The following is a 17832-nucleotide window of genomic DNA, read 5'->3' as shown; positions in this document are numbered from 1 at the left end:
CTATCGTTCCGCGACCCATTCCCCTTACTGGACGCTCTCAAATGCGATACAACCTTTTGTCCACGCGGCACGTTACGTCCGACGTCTGACTAGGAACCACGACTTTCGCGAACATGCGTATTCTACTTAACGCTTACAGTAGTTTCGCCCAAAGCGGCGGACGAGAGCAGAGATAACTGAGAGGCGCGAATCTTCGCAGGGAAATATTTAGCGACTTATCGGACAGTTGAGTATGACAATCGATGAGAGAATACAGGCAGGCTTCGTTTATGCGAACTGCTTTCGTTGCTCGTTGACGGCTGCAGTCGAATCAGGCTGGATCGTCGTAGGGAGGACGACGATCCTCACTCGTCCTGGGAAGATCACGTCGTCGGTGATCCTCGGTTGGCGGGAGATACCCCGCTGTTGTCCTCCGTCCCGCGTTCGTTGATGCGCACGAGCTTTCGTAATTGATAACGACGAATGCGAATTGAATAGGAAAGTATCGCCAGCGCGAGGATGTAGAGAGAAGAACTAAGTGAGACTCACTTATTAAATTAATAACGGGGAATATATTTGTAACGTATGAAATGAAATTATAATGAACTAGAAGCGCGTGTTATAGCAGGACCGCTCAAAGGCGGATGAGAGCGAGGACTCGTCGGAGTCCGGACCGGGACATCCAGGAGGCGACGAGCCTCGCTGGAGTCTTGAACGAACGTGACAGACTGGCTGTCCGAATTGAACTGAATTAACTGCACTCTTTTTAGGATCGTGAGGTCGAATACATAGGTGTCTTATCTTCTACCGGATGTCTCGTTAGACATAACGCTATGGATGTTATGAGAAGCGCGCGATTAATGATTACGGTAAATGCTACGTGATACTGCTACGGGGAATACATTAAGATATGATTATTATACAAGGGTTAAGATAAGAATGGGTATATGGTATGAGGTGAGAATCGGATCTGATGAACGGAGCGAGGTATGACTACTTATAACTAATCAATATTCTTAATAATTACGGTTACAATATCCTACTCTTATTGGCTATGCTTATAACCTATGGCAACACGTCGGCAGACGTGACATTAAAACTTTTTTATTTCAGCCTAATATTTTGGACTGTAGTTTTTTGCAGGGTTTTCTGCGACATCACGGCCGCGATAAGCGCCACGTGCATAGGCCTCGCACATCGCACATCGCGACGAAGACGCGTGCTGCATGAAAAAGAAATCAGTACTCGCGGAAGCACCACCCACATAGTGCAGTGGTTCGAAGTGGTCAAATTGTGGACTAAATTCATTATACCTTTCAAGTGTACACAAATCACAAACACTCGAAAATCATTCATTTTTAACAAAGTTGAAAATTGAACCCCAGTACACATTTTGGCCATTTCAAATCGTGCAACGTGTCTTGTGCTCGATCCTCCTCAGACACGTATCATATCAACTGCACGTGACGCATTAAGGCGGTACTCGTATTAATACGTTTCCACATTACTCATCAGGTACTATTATCAAAGAGCTTTTTGTATCGGTAGTATCAGTGGTATGATAACTTCAAGAAAATAAATTTAGAAAATATATTCGGAAGAGAGACGAAGGGTAAAGTTTCCCCGAACAAAAGTTAACTTGCGATGGGGGGCATTCGATAGATTAACAAAACAGAAGAATTTCTGGTAAGTTTCAAATTTGTATGTTGATTTGGGAATAGTTTGCAAGTTGTTGTTGCAAGGAATAGTTGGCAAGTTTGCTATTATTAGCTATCTACCCTATCGGGAGATATGCCTCTTTCAAAGAAGCAAAACAAATATGATTACATAATCTATTGAGTGAATCTCGTGGATATCATCGATAAATTGTATAATATCTCTAGAACTAATCGAATTATTTATCGGAAGCAAACAGATTTAAGAAATGTGTTATACGCTACTCCACAAAATTAAAAGAATACTGAATTACAACTCAAATATTATAGCCCTTCGAACTCTTACAGTTTTGTGTGAAAACATTTTAAATATTCCGGCTCCGCTCATTTTAAAGGGTAAATTTTCTACCTCCGTGTCTCCGAAATAAATGTTTTCAAAGTCTCCATTTTATTATAAGACGATGACGCGACGTGAGAAACTGCAGTAGATTTGTTTTTCTTCTGAAATGTTGCAAATTCAAACGACTCAACAAAGGTTAAACCATTTCTTTTTTGTCACAGTCATTTGAACGTGGCTCTTTAAAGGGCAGTCTCGTTTCGACAATGGCCTCACAAAAGTTGAACTGCGATTTTTTACCGATTTGTCACAAGAGTTCCAAGGTGAACAATTTTTGGTTGTAATTCAGCGTTCCTTGAATGTTGTGTATAATGTTAAGTGGCTCCCCTACATGATCAATAATATCGTCAATATTATCGGAGGACCATATTGATGGAAATATTGATCGTATAGGAGCGCATTGAAGCGTCCTATCAATATTTAAGAACCGTTTGAACGTCTAGGAGGTTTATTGTCTGTTTTGTCGCGGAACTGTCGGTTCGAGAATGTTCCGGATCACTGCCCGCCAAGTTAATCTTGGGCAGCTAATTCAATGATATAATGAGCGCAAAAGACAATGATTGGTTTGGAAGAATTGAAATCGCATGGAAACGTTAATGGAAGCGTTTCGTCCCGGACCTGCTAGTGGACTCGTCAGTAAGGCTGATCTAGCAGGTCCTGCCTTATACGCGCACAGATGATGATATGATTCGCGTTGATGATTTGAACGCACGCGAGGAATCTCGATTGACGTGATTCGGTACGCGAGGGATCTTGACCGATGAGATCCCGTTTTGTCGGGTGTCCTGACCGCTGGACAACAAACTACCGTGACGCTAACCTCACACGTATGATTGACAAGACTCGGCTCGTGCGTTGTACTTGTCTACCCGAGGACTGGAGAATGTCACGGCGTTAGAGCGTAAAACTCAACTGAGCGACTTCGTCTTCCAGTCCTAGCGCGATGCCAGTTGGATTCTCGAATATGAAATAAGATGCACTGATTGGTTCCTGCAGAAAGTTGCATTTCCCAATCAGTACACTTTTGACTTCTAGGACCTCCTTCCCGTACCTCTGAATGAGGCCCTGGGAAGGAGGAGTGGGGCGAGATCTTACTCGGTCGACGACGCGACGGGTCCAGGTAAAGGTCGCTGCCCACTAGACCGCCGCACACCTCTACCGACCAGCGTTTTCACTGGCGCTCACCACTAGCGCGGCCGTTCCCCGCGCCGCACAGTGGGTAAAATCGACGTTCTAGCTGTTCACGGGCTAAAAACTCAAAGTCCTCATATCGATTTTTAACGAATGCACAATGTTTCTTAAATGTCTATTACATTCGACAACGATAATATTAATTAAAGTTATTAAAAACTCTTGTTACAATAAGCCTTCAAAGATCAAACTTTTTCAGATACGATTTATCACCGAAAAAATTCCGTTTCTTCATAACGATGTCCTGGAGAACCTACTGAAGATTAAGTGCCCAAATTTTTTTTTATGAATAATGTATATCTATGTTAAGAACGCCCCAGGAACTAAACGTTAATGTTCATAATTTATTATTTTAAAAAATGCTTAGTCAAATAAGGAAAATCGTCAAAGTTTTTCACCTTTGACAAGGGATAAGTTAAAATGTAGGGAGAGGGGCAGGAGCTCTAACAAAGTGGAACATTTTCAGTAAAGTCTCCTTTAAAAGATCCTGTAAAGATCTCGTCCCACTTCGTCCCGGTTTGGAAATTATGATGGTTTAAAGCGTCGCGTGACACGTAATTCCGCGGCGATTCGCGTTGCACGAGACGCATTGACGACCACTGATGACCACTCAGCGGCTCTTACGAGTCTAAAGACCTAACCCAGACCTATCTTATGAATTTTTTTGATTATACGGCCATTGACAAACATTCGAACTTCTTGCTAGCTTAGTTGAATCATTTGTATTTGAGAGACTACATATACAGTACCGGACAAATGAATTCGGACAGAAATGTTTTTGTTTCCCTACACTGTGACATTGTTGGTAGGAGAAGGCCACTCTGTGTTTTGTTTTCTATTAGTTGAAAGCTAGCTCACGAGGAAGTTAGACGTAGATATTTACTCTATGTATATTTTTAAAATAAAGGTACATATTTTTTATCTTCAATAAAAATCAAATCATTTTATTTAAATTTTAATAAAAGCAAATTTTCTATTAATTGGGTATTTAACACGTCAATATTTTTCTCACACTTACAGCCAAAATGGCGCCCCTAAATTTTCGCACCCCGGACAAATGTCCGCGTTGCTCCCCCCTAGAGTGGGCCCTGCGCCATGTTACTAGCGTGTTCACTACATACCTCGTTTTAATGCACTCCTAAGGGAGTAGACTCTCGTTTCCAGGGTTAAAGGGTGCGGAATACGCACGCTATAATGCAAAGATGGGGTCTTTAAGCAGTCAAAGGCGCTAGATAAAAGATCGATCTAGGCCGCCATCATTATTCGTCTTATTCCATAAGACTTAAAAAATAGATGTCCCTGGATGTTCCGAAATTTAGGTCCCAACGACGCGACGTTCATAGGACGTGCAAAACGGCCGTAGGACGTGTGGACGTAAACTGAACATAAAACGGACGTCCTACAGACGTACAGTGCTATCTGGGTACATAACTTTCAAGGAAACATTGAATGAATCCGTTTGTGTGTATAAGAACATCGTCTTCTTTACATTGAACTACGAAATACTACTTTGTCTCTATTAAACAAATATATCTTATTTAATTCAGGATCTTATTATAACCATTATAATTACAATTATACGAGCAGAAAAGAATCTATATTTAATAGCAATGATTATATTTATTACGTTCCTTGTACAGTGACTCCCACTAATATTCAGACACTCTTAAAAACACCGCAACTTTTCAAATCTCGATTTTCGACTCTGCGATTTGAACTTTTTTGGAAAGCTAGAGCAATTAGTTTACTACAGGATGTGAAAAGAAATTTTTTCAAAAATTGCATTTGACCGGAATTGTAGAGGAAATACTAAATGTTGCATTTTACAACTTTTTTGTGCGGACCTATATTGAAATTTTGAAAAATATGTTTTGTAGATCTGTGTGGGTTATATCCAGTGTGAAAGTTTCATCGAAATCGGTTGATGCGGGGAAAAATGACAGTTATTGAAAGATGTAAGAATTCTTAGATTTACTGCTGTTATAGGCCGAAAATCGTGAAAATCTGCAATTTTTACCATCTTTAAACGCTTGTAGCTCATTGCAACGTCGACCGATTTTGACGAAATTTTCAGGATATGTTTAATTGAAACAGATCTACAAAACGTACTTTTTAAATTTTCAATATAGGCCCACATAAAAAAGTTGTAAAATGGACCTTTTAGTATTTTCTCTACAATTCCGACCAATTGCAATTTTCGAAAAAATTGCTTTTCACATCCTGTACTGAACCTAGTGCTCTAGCTTCCGAAAAAAAGTTTGAATCGTATAGTACAATATTAAAAAGATTATCGAGTTTTTTCGAGCGTCCGAATATTAATGGGAGTCACTGTATGTTATGTAACATCTCACACTACTTATCCTGTTTCAGCTTGTCAAGCTATTAATTATCACTGAACAAATACGATGGTTTTATCGATTTCACACAATTAAAGTAACTCACATATAAACTTTATAATCTGATAATACACTGCGCAGTGAATTTTTAATTTTTATTTTATTTTTAACTTTTAGTAGCTGTATCTCATAAAACTTCATCTGCTAAATCAGTGGTCGGCACGGAGGAGACTCTGCAGGCCGCTCTCGGCTCGCGCCGCCTCCTTTTCTCACCGCACGTCTCGCTCTCCGTAACGGCCCTAGTCCTCAGGCCCGTACATATCCCAGACTGTATGAACTGCGCGTGGCGCATTAGGGCGACACCCGTATCAATAGGTTTCCACATTACCGTTGAGGTACTATTGTCAATGCGTTTTTTTTATGTGGTTTCCCCTGTAGGCCTATTCCACTCTGCTGCATGACAATTTCTGAAACTAACTTTGAACAATAAATGCGGAAGAGAGAGAGGTGGAACTTGGAGCGCACCGGTTTGCCGGAACAGCTGTAAATTACAATTCAATGTCTTTTATAATAACATCATAATATTTGTTTAAAGTTGAAAAATATGTTTTTTTCAAAGTCATGTTTCTCGAGAACTGTACGTCTAGGAGGAAAATTAAGGGCAGATTTGGAATCGGCACAAAAAAACTCTATAAGAATCACCCAACATTGCGGAGCAAATTTGGTGTTGGACAGTGTTACATTTGCAGACATCTTCAAATACAGCATTTTGCACAGTATGTTTATTCTTGGTGCTCTATCGAATGGCACATCGTCGATAAAATTCGGTTCAAGGGCATTTTTGACTATCTTATCCGGCTATACCCTTTCAGGAAAATCCGTTTCCCGTCGATCGCGCCGTCTCCTTTGAGACTATGAAATTCAAATGGCCACATACCACATACCTGAGAGGACTTTCTGAGAGTTGACTCTCACGTCAATCTCCGAGAGCAAAAAAGTTCTGAACCTCTAGATCAAGACTTTACTGTGTAATGGTTATCGTTATAAAGCAGAGGTCGAGAAGTTATGCTCGTTTTGGCCGTTTTTCGAGTAACCAAACACCCTGCATAGCGACGGGCCACCCGGGGTTGGTGCAATAAATTTGGGAAACCGGACGCATCACTTGAGGTTCGATACTTGGGGATGCCCAAGTGCCAGAGTGCGTGCGTCTGGTTCATGTCTTCGATGGCTCGGAAAGGGCAGTTGCCTAATCGCGGGCGGGCCCGTCTGGAAATCCTCAAAACCTATCCTCATTTCCATTTTTCCTTTCCCATGCATTTTTCCACCACCCCGAAGACAGGAGAGGGAAGCTTCCCTTTAAAACCGAGAGATCTCTAGCGGGGGTGGTCAGTTCTCTAAAAATCTTTGTACCGAGCAATACTACAGAAGTTTCCGTCGTTAATAAACGTGTGTGTGTGTAATTCACATTTGTGGTCACTATCATCATAACCCTTATCCCAGGTAAATTCCTTAAATGGATTGACCAAAAATTAGGCACTCTCAGCACGTAACATCCCTATAAAATCGCGAAGTTAAAAATCAGTGATTTTTATCTCTGCGAAATACTCTTCACGAATAAAACAATTAAATAGAATCATATTGCTACATCGAGCTTCGAATAAATCTCAAGGTTAAAATGAAATTGTTCCATTGAAATCTCACAAATAAACTTCCGTAACCAAAATCTGGCGAATACAACGCAAGATACATGGTGCCGCTGCCTTCCACTCTCAAATAATGGCTAGAGATGAACTAAAAATTCCCAGGTTAGGAAGACCGTGTGACCTTGTGAGACCTTAAAGGTCATTATGTCGTATACAAACGAATTCATTTTGGCACGCGCTTTCTTACGATATAAAAATATACATAGTAGTCAATTGACGGTCACCTCCATTTCTAAAAAAATGAGAGATACTATTATTTCATTGCTTTGGTATATAAATAATTTCAAACCCATTTTAAATAATTAATTTATTATAAAAATAGAGAATACAGTGATTTTTTACAAAAGTGGTTAAATAATGTAATACTTTCTTTGTCGAATTTGGAAACCTGCTCGGGGTAGTTTAACCAGCTACTGTTTCGACCTTCCGCACATTTAAATATAATCCTCCTTTTGCCGCAGTGGTCAATGCCTTTGTATCTATAACTATAGGCACAGGTGTTTGCTCGCAAGGTGTCACCTCGTATTTCCTTAAAAGCTGTACCAGCCCAACCTTCACTTGCTGAAGACCCCATCGAAGTGCTGCAATATGGTACGTCATGCAAAACAAACTGATATTGAATTGTATACAAAATGATTAGTAACATAAAATCTTTATCTCGTAAAGCGTGGAACTTCGATTATCTTTGATTAATTCGAAATAACATAATTATCTAGTAAGCAATTTGCTCTTGATATGGTATAAATGTGGCACCAATCTCTGTCGCCAAACACCAATCCATCCGTTTCCACATTAGGCTCGCTATTTGACGATAAAGTTTGGTGCTGAAATCCCATGCAAATAGAGACCAAATCCAAACCAGACCTTGGCCTCGTTATAGAGGGCAGGTTGGTCGGACGAAGAGCGAACCTAACCTTGTTTTCAGAATAAATATCGGGAAAAATCGTTATTATCTTTATTTTAAGCATACAACTTAAAATTATATAATCTAGAAATTTAAATAAAATTCGATTTTCTCTCCTACAGCAAGGTTTACTCCGATTGTGTTCGATATTTACTCTTAAAAGACTAGGACCGCTCTCAGTGAGACCGACCTGCCCTCTATGACGAGATCAAGGTTTGGTCTCCATTTAGCATGGAATTATGGCACCAAACTTTGTATTTCCGCATTAGGCTCGGTATTTGGCGACAGGTTTTGGTCTGTAGATTCAGACCAGGTAAGGACCAAATCTTGTTTCAAACATGTCTTGGCACCAAACTGGCCGCCTTTGTTTGCAAAGTATAATTACAGGCATTTGGTCTTAACTGCACGAACAGATTTTGCTGACTGGATAGTCATTCTGACGTCAATCTATAGTTCAGTAATTCATGACAAATACGAGTTTCCTAGTTTTAGCAGATAGGGTAGACCGACATTTCAAACTGTTACTAACCTATACAAATGCGAGGTCCTTCGCCGAAAGGCATATAAGTGAAAGGTCGAATCTTATGCTCGTTCTGCTTACTAAATCTCATGGGATCGAATTTCTCCGGGTTAGGGAAGTACTCCGGATCGTGATGCAATGCGGCTACGGGAATGTACACAGGAGTATCTTTCTTCAATACCAAATCGGAATTTGGAATCTTGTAGTCTTTGGTTGGTAGACGATCCAGAAATCCCAGTGGTGGGTACATGCGTAGAGTTTCTGCAACCACCATATCGAGGTAGGGCAGTGTCTGAATCTGTAATGGAAACACATGTGTTCAGGCTGAATCATCTAACATCTTCATCTGAAATGTCTCCGTTGGTTTAAGTGATATGAAAAGTTTGCTTCCGTGAAACAATTATCCCGATAGAAAAGATTTTTTTGTATGTATTTTTTAAACTGGATCAAGCATTTTGAGTAGTGTAACGATATAGCTAATGAAAAGAAAACCTCAATCATGTTAATCTTCAGAGGAATTATTCTTTGAAAAGCATAACTGGACGTAGGAAGACAATGTTTGTGCGTCCCGTACTCTAGCAGAGCTCCATTATATATAAAGGGGTATTTTCACTTGGAGGATTGAAAAATAGAAAGAAAAATAGCTGGAATGATTGAAATAGTTGAAGCATTGAAGTGGGGATCAAATATGTCATATATGTAGGACACATTACGTCATCCTTTTTTAAGCAGCAGACGACCTTTCGACCGTCTTGCAGTAGACTATACGAATTTCTGTAATCGCAATTTAATATACATACCATTTCGTACGTCATTTTTCCATTAGTTTCTTCCAGTGCATTGAGAATCTCCGTCCTCAATTTTTCCTGGACATCCAAGTTCATTGCGAGTTCGTAAAGAGTGAAGGCCGTAACGCTAGAACCAGTTTCAAAGCCGGCAACATAGGCGCCGACTGCTTGTGCCACTAGATCGTCGCCTGTAAAATCTGTAAAGCGAATCAATCGAATTAACGATTGTCAACTCCTACATAGTTCGTGGAATAGGACGCATAACAAATTAAAGGAAAACGTGGCAATATCCGTCACCTTAAATGTAGTAGTAGAGTCTAGAATAACAAATTAAAATAGGACTGATCTTCCATCAGGAGATGGCAGTAATTTCGACAGTGGGGCGCAGGGGGATCTGCGAGACCCTACACTTGACGTCAGTTTGTGGACTCCATCCTTACCCAGTCAGCAAAATCTGTTCGAACAGATTAAGACCAACTATCTGCAATCATACTTTGCAAGCTAAAGGCGGTCATTTGAGTGCCGAGATTTGTTTGGAACAGGATTTGGTTCTTATTTGGTCTGAATCTGCAGACCAAAACCTGTCGCCAAATACCGAGCCTAATGCGGGCACAGATGGTTCGGTATTTGGCTACAAAGTTTGGTGCCAAATTCATACCAAATCAAGAGCAAATTGTTTACCGGGTAGATTCTGACGGGAACGGTTGACATAGGAGCTCAGCGTCACCACAAGTGATTCGACCAATTGCGGAAGGATTGTAGGGCGTCGTAGGGATATCCGATGGTCCCCCACAAGTTTCTCCCTGCCATTTCCCGATGGACGATCAGTACATTGAAATAATAACTTACTTAATCCACAGATGTCACCCTCGTCCTTATACTGTTCCTTCAATTCCATTAAATAACCAAGGAAGTCACTCCTTTCTTCGCCTGATTTCACCCGTCGATCTACCGTTCCCCAGAAAATAGACCGGAAATAATTGCAGCTCTCCGTGTCCGAAAATCTAGCACCAGTAATTTTAACTAGCTGTGGTATGAAATATATGATAAGGTAGCGGATAGATCGAAGTGTGGTGAAGCTGAACATTTTCTTGCCGAACAGGCGGAACGGTGCATTCTCGTTTTGCAATGAGTTCACACGCAGGCCAAAAATTGTGTTCCCCACCATATCGGTGTGAAGGCACGCGCAGAGGTTCTTCATTTCCATCACCTTACCGTTAGCTGAAACGGATATTCATATACTTTAGTAACAGTCCAAATACTTAGGGTTAAGTTACACCAATGTATACATCTGAAGCTAGGAAGCCACTAACTCAAGTCATCAAATTCAGTCAAGTGACTAACTGAAGTAGTGAGACTGAGTCCCAACACAGTGTTCAACCGCGAGAAATACTATCCGAGAGGATGTGAGAGTGCTCACGCCTGCTGGGGTCTTTCCTGCCACCACTTTTGTCAGTACTACTTGTCAGTAATTCTTCAATCGGTGTCCTGGGTCGCCTGTGCAATCGCAGTCAAGTGCCTACGCACTCCACTGTCGGCCAACGATGCGCCGCGCCGCATAGTGGGAACTTTCGACCAAACGCGATTCAAAATCAAAGAACTTTCGATAGAAATAAGGTAGAGCGATGAAATTTTTTTAAAATTAAAGCTGAAACTTGGCAGAATATGGGAAAAATAGGGAGATTATGGTAAGAACGTTTTTTGACCTTGAGAAAATTCGTTAAACTTGCACAATTTCAAGAAAATTGTGGGTTTTCCTATACCCCGCGCGGAAAAAATTTTTTTGTGAACATGCTATACATCATTTCTCGTAAATTTTGTCACGCTGATTCCAAATCGGGTCTCAAAATTTGTCTACGACCTCAAAATTTCATCGCTCTACTTCATTTCTATCGAAAGTTCTTTGATTTTGAATCGAGTTTCGACCAAATTGCCCACTGTGCGCCGCAGGACGGCGATGATTGATCTCGGTTCGGCTATATCGGCGTGAACACCACTACATTGACTCGAATGAATCGAATTTTCAAACTTCTTCATTTTCATTATTTTTTTATGGGACTTTCACTAACTTATTTCTGGCATTTCTCTGATTAAAATGACACCAAACACGATACAATTTCAACTGTATTTAGTGGTTTAATCGACGGTGAAAGTTGCGAACGCAACGAAGAACAGCGACAACGCGGGCCTTTGAACTGTGCCGGCGACAGCGACTGTCCGCGTCTCTTTCTTTCCAATACGCTGTTATTCGTTGCGTTCGAAACTTTCGTCGTCAATTAAACCACTAAATACAGTTGAACTTATATCGTGTTTGGTGTCATTCATACAGAAAAATTCCAGAAATAAGGTAGTGAAAGTTCCATAAAAAATAATGAAAAATAAACAATTCTATCATTGCCATTACATTGTGAGAAGTCGAGGGGCTTTAAACAGTGCCGGCGTATTTTATTCTGTCCTTCTCTATGTTCGGCTTTTCGATTGAAGTCTCGACGCGGTCGGCGTGGTAGACGCAGTCATAAAAAAATAGTGTCTCCTAACCCATCGCCGTCCGTGCAAAACACGGCTGTTGGACACCGTTTGAAGAATTACTGTACTGGGGTTGTGTGTGCCATCCGTCCGGTTTTCCCAGATTTGTCATACTTTTTAGTGCGTGCGGGGACGTCCAGGGGGATTTTCTTTAAGGATCTGGGGTTTTCGATGTAACTCGCTCACACTTGCTCTGAATACGTTGCAGTCTTTAATGACCTATCAACGAATCTCAAAGGATTTTTCGATATCCTATCGGAAGCCTATTAATAGGATTTTCAATAATTGCGATATAACAAAAGAAGGCATAGAAATTTTCTTTTACATTGCAACTTTTAATGAAACTATTAGATGACGTTATTGAGGATGACTTGTTAGTTAACAATGAAAATTGCTGTTGCTATTGAATGTTCCATTAAAAACTGTTTAGCCATGTTCCGTAGATTTTTCAAAATTATGCGATAATCACCTGTCGGTAATGTGTTGACAATTGTTAATTTTGCAGATGTGTAAAACAAAATGTCACCCCTTTTTCATAAAATTATACGACTAAAACTAACAAACCGATGTGAACGAGTGTTTAGGAATTTATAGAGAAAACATAAGAGTACCTACTAAGAATGTTGTCAATTGTAAACAATGTTTTCCCTGCATTTATTTTAAACATAAGGAATGTTTTCATGGCAGAGAACTTTTTAAAAATTTGAAGAAATAAAGATATTGTCCCAAGTGTCCCCAACAGCCTCTGACGACCGCACACAGTGGGCTAGATCGAAAAGTTTGGTAAAATTAAACTATAACTCTTGAATCATAAGGAACAATATAAAATAGTTGATAGTGGGGGAACCAGTACAGTGGTAGTGGGAGTCGTGAAGCGACGGCGGGGAAGAGGTTGCCCGGGCTTGACGTATAAGAACTGACATACTAACTCAAATTTAATCCTTCCAGGTACTTATCCAAATCTTCTGCAACCATGATCATCAAATCGAACAGTCTCTTCAGTTTCATGGATGTTCCCATAGGCGACAGCCGCGATCTAAGGATTTTCCAGGCCGCATCCCTTACCGCGAAGATGTTCGTGTATTCGATCCGATCGATCTTAGCCGGATGAGCATTTCTATTGCAAAACACGTTAAAGTCCTTCGCCAATACGTGCTTCACAATTTCGGGATCTCGTATTAGAAGGCACGGTCGATCAAAAACATAAAATCCCACGTAACGTAATCCTTTGGACTGCTCATAGAAATCTGATAGCAACTGTGCAGGTGCCTTCTTCAGTAAAACGCAGTCTGCGAAATTTCCAAGGAATGGCATCGGAGAGATTTCGGCGACGCCTTTTTTAATCCAGTATTTAAATTGCCGCGTCATGTATATGTATGCCGCGACGATGAGGGATGCAAGGATTAGAATACCATCTAGAATCCAATGGGACGTGACGAATGCCATTTTGCTGAAACCTGAAAATAAAAACGATTAATTAGTGTTTGTTCAAGCAAAGTGTATGCCGCTTTTGAATCCATGGGGTCGAAAGGTACTACGTCCTTAAGGTCACCATTCTAACAGAAGTTTGAAAATCCAGCGAGTTCGAGTGCCATTAGGTAGGAATCGTCGGACGTGTCTGATCATGGCCAGCTAATTCTACTTCCAGCATGTACTGAAGCACGCAAACTCGACGGAACTTTCAACTCAATTTTCTCGAAAACGCGGCGTCAAACGAAAAAATATTATTCTTTGTGTCGACTGCTTTTTCACATAGATTCACCTCCTTGCGGCTTATACAAACCAGATCGATGACACACTGTATACCATATAGAAACGCGTATACTACCACCATGTAAAAGTACATTAACACTAGGTTTACGGAACCCGTGAAAATGACGGCTTCTAATATTCTTAATTTATAATTCTTTGGATAGACATCTATGATTGGAAAAATGGTAGAAAATTTGGATAGACACATTCCTGTTATGTTTATAAAATAATGTGAAATAGTTATTTCTAGATCTCCGTAAGCCTAGCCTTAAATTCGAAGGTCCTACCCCTGTGAGTGAAACCATCAGGGCTTTACGCAACCGCAATTGTTTCTCATCTTGTTCCATAAAACCGTGAAAAAACGTACACCAATTTTTAAGGGATTTTGTCTTCCCAAATCTCTGGCAGTTTCATTTACGAGAAAAATTTTCGAATGTTCTTCTAGACGTTTAAATCTGTTGCAGTTTTTAAGGAAAATTAAATATATCTTAGAGGAAAATGACTATTGCCTTGCGAAGGCAGTGTCCAGGTTTATTGTTCTACTATTTGTTTTTACGAAATTATCACAATTTATATGTCGACAATTTTTCAAGAATCAGAAATACAGTGTTTAGATACCTTTTGTGTATCTCTATTAAAATGGAACAGTAGTATTTGGCCTCGTGCAGACTAGAACATTTCGACGAACGCCGCGCCGCTACGCGCATTTCGGCGTGCATTTCGTGCGCGCTGTCGTTCGCAGAGCTGATGGATCGACCGCGCGCACGAATGCGCGCCGAAATGCACGCCAAAATGCGCGCGGCACCGTTCGTCGAAATGTTCGTCGAAACGTTCGTCGAAATGTCATAACATCTCCAAAAATTCTAGTCATTTAATCTCTGAATCTGATGTCTTTAATGCTTCGTACAGACCTAAGCATTTCACTTTGAAACTTTAATTCACTCAATAAACTGCCAACATTTTCTGTATTAAAATAATCCCGATTATCGATCGTAAATGTTAAATATTTAATTTAATGAGATGCTTTCGGCGTCTATCTAGCAATTTTGCAATAAACTTTTCTTCTTTCCTAACGTTTCGGTTCAGTTTCGAACCTTTTTCAAAAGGTGTGTGAGTGTTTCGCCATCCATGATAAAATTATCTGTATTTCTTTGTGTAGTATACGCTGCTGCAGCTACCATAGTTGTTCGCAAGAAAATCTGTTCGCCGTCCGGCGCGCAGAAATGTTCGTCGATATGTTCGTCGAAATGCGCGGTTCGCCGCACTGTTCGTCGAAATGTTCTAGTCTGTGCGAGGCATTTCGTAAACTATAATTTGGATATGCCTTTAAAGTTACGAAAAAAGTAAAATCACGGTAAGTTGAAGTTCTCTACATCATCCTGTCTGCTTAGAATTTCCAACAATTTCGAATTGATTACATGGCAAAATGATAAGTCGATGAAACATACCAGACGTTACAAGAAAATATGCACTTGTTCCTATAAAACCTCCTCTTGCACTGTATTTCACAGCTAATGACAGATTGGAGAACTTCCACCGATTACAGGAAAGCTGTATGCTTAAGTGTATATATCGAATTATCCCCTCCATTTGGTAAATTCCATTTCGTGGGTGTTGAAATTTTAGTGCTAGAATTAACAATAACCAATCCGGAAACAATGTGAATAGCCTGGGCACACACACTTATACAGACACAGGGGTGTCTAATATATTTAAATTAAAATTCAAAGATAAAATAAAGATATGGAAAATTGACGTTCACGCCGGCCTATTACGCGCCTATTTACACTGAAAATTACAGTTCGAAAACGAACTTTACACATTTAAATTCACACATTTATTTCCACGTAAAATAAAAGTAATGAATGTTGAAAAACATAAAAATTCATGAAAATGACAGATGTTGCTGATTATGATTTCATTGGAATATGGTGGGCTTGGAAATCAGTAGGTGGGAAGAGAAGATACATTAATATGTAGAACAATTTAAGGATTTTCGTAATTTCCAGTGTCGAAAATTTTCAATTTTGCGCCGCCTCCGAATTCACATAAATTAAATGGAAATTATTTTATACTTTTTAGTGCGTTTTTTCGAAGTCGGTTTAATTTTTTTTTATAAAATTTTTTTTATTTCACACCTTTTTACATACAGAAACAAGAAATTTAAGGATCTTATATTAAAACTTCATCAAAAATTTAATTAGTGTTATCATTTATGAAAGAATAGTCTATGAAGACTATTAATCTTTTCTTCTTCATTGGTATGATGTCATTTTCATCACTCGATAGTACTTGATACGATTTTGGTTTGATGGTTGATAAATTAGGGACAATTTCATTGGTAATGAAATCCGTAAGTAACAATTGTTAATTAATATGTCGCTGGAATCGGAGGTCTTGTTCAATATTCGGGTTATTTAGATACCGTAGCGACCATAAATATTTCCAAGCAACTATAAATATTTACCGATTCTTGAAATTAAATTCTCGACCTTCAAGCCTTCGAGGTCTTCGAAGCATATCTTCTACACGATATTCGCGGAAACATTTGTAACCTACATAGAGAATGTTCCAAATATAGTTATTTGAATAGGTATGTAATACGGACTTTAAATATGTACAACATTTTGTCACTCAAGGTTTCGGAAAGGAACTAACTTTATGTATAAGAAATGCAGCTATGCGTAAATTACACTGTCCAACAAATTTCAACTTTTTTTATGATTTCAATATACTGTTGGGTCCTTCTTATAGAGTTTTTTGCGCTGATTCCGAATCTGTCCTTAATTTTTCTCCTATACGCACAGTTTTTGAAAAACATGGCTTTGAAAAAAAAAACATTGTCACGTCTGCCGACGTGTTGCCATAGGTTATAAGCATAGCCAATAAGAGTAGGATATTGTAACCGTAATTATTAAGAATATTGATTAGTTATAAGTAGTCATACTTCGCTCCGTTCATCAGATCCGATTCTCACCTCATACCATATACCCATTCTTATCTTAACCCTTGTATAGTAATCATATCTTAATGTATTCCCCGTAGCAGTATCACGTAGCATTCACCGTAATCATTAATCGCGCGCTTCTCATAACATCCATAGCGTTATGTCTAACGAGACATCCGGTAGAAAATAAGACACCTATGTATTCGACCTCACGATCCTAAAAAGAGTTCAGTTAGTCAGTTCAATTCGGACAGCCAGTCTGACACGTTCGTTCAAGACTCCAGCGAGGCTCGTCGCCTCCTGGATGTCCCGGTCCAGACTCCGACGAGTCCTCGCTCTCATCCGCCTTTGAGCGGTCCTGATATAACACGCGCTTCTAGTTCATTATAATTTCATTTCATACGTTACAAATATATTCCCAGTTATTAATTTAATAAGTGAGTCTCGCTTAGTTCTTCTCCCTACATCCTCGCGCTTGCAATACTCTCCTATTCAATTCGCGTTCGTCGCTATCAATTACGAAAGCTCGTGCGCGTCAACGAACGCGAGACGGAGGACAACAGCGGGGTATCTCCCGCCAACCGAGGATCACCGACGACGTGATCTTCCCAGGACGAGTGAGGATCATCGTCCTTCCTACGACGATCCTGCCTGATTCGACTGCAGCCGTCAGCGAGCAACGGAAGCAGTTCGCATAAAGAAGCCTGCCTGTCTTCACCGATCGCTATACTCAACTGTCCGATAAGTTGCTAGACATTTCCCTGCGAAGATTCGTGCCGTCTCAGTTATCTCTGTTCTCGTCCGCCGCTTTGGGGCGAATCTACTGTAAGCGTTAAGTAGAATACGCATGTTCGCGAAAGTCGTGGTTCCCAGTCAGACGTCGGACGTAACGTGCCGCGTGGACAAAAGGTTGTATCGCATTTGAGAGCGTCCAGTAAGGGGAATGGGTCGCGGAACGATAGTTTTCGCGAAAGTCAGACTCCGGGACGTAACAACATATTTTTCAACTTTAAACAAATATTGCGATGTTATTATAAAAGATATTGAATTGTTCTTTACAGCAAAAGATTCTGTAGACTTTCCCGAATACAGTGATATCCAATATTAATACATTATGATTGTTTAAACATGTTT

At 40.0% G+C, this 17832-nt stretch overlaps 1 protein-coding gene across 1 annotated transcript; it reads right to left on the bottom strand.

Annotated features, from left to right (window-relative positions):
• Positions 1-7553: 7553 nt before the first annotated feature.
• Positions 7554-15356, bottom strand: LOC143213718 (cytochrome P450 6k1-like). Its single transcript, XM_076433830.1, has 6 exons — positions 15200-15356; positions 12929-13456; positions 10323-10694; positions 9486-9670; positions 8695-8983; positions 7554-7842 (listed from the first exon to the last, which is right to left on the bottom strand). The coding sequence occupies exons 1-6, from the start codon at positions 15339-15341 to the stop codon at positions 7664-7666; spliced, it is 1695 nt and encodes a 564-aa protein (XP_076289945.1). The 5' UTR covers positions 15342-15356; the 3' UTR covers positions 7554-7663.
• Between the last annotated feature and the right edge of the window lie 2476 nt (positions 15357-17832).

The sequence above is a fragment of the Lasioglossum baleicum genome, chromosome 11 (genome assembly GCF_051020765.1).
Source record: "Lasioglossum baleicum chromosome 11, iyLasBale1, whole genome shotgun sequence".
NCBI lineage: Eukaryota > Metazoa > Arthropoda > Insecta > Hymenoptera > Halictidae > Lasioglossum > Lasioglossum baleicum.
The sequence above is the reverse complement of the archived record's forward strand: the minus strand, read 5'-3'. Positions and strand labels throughout refer to the sequence as shown.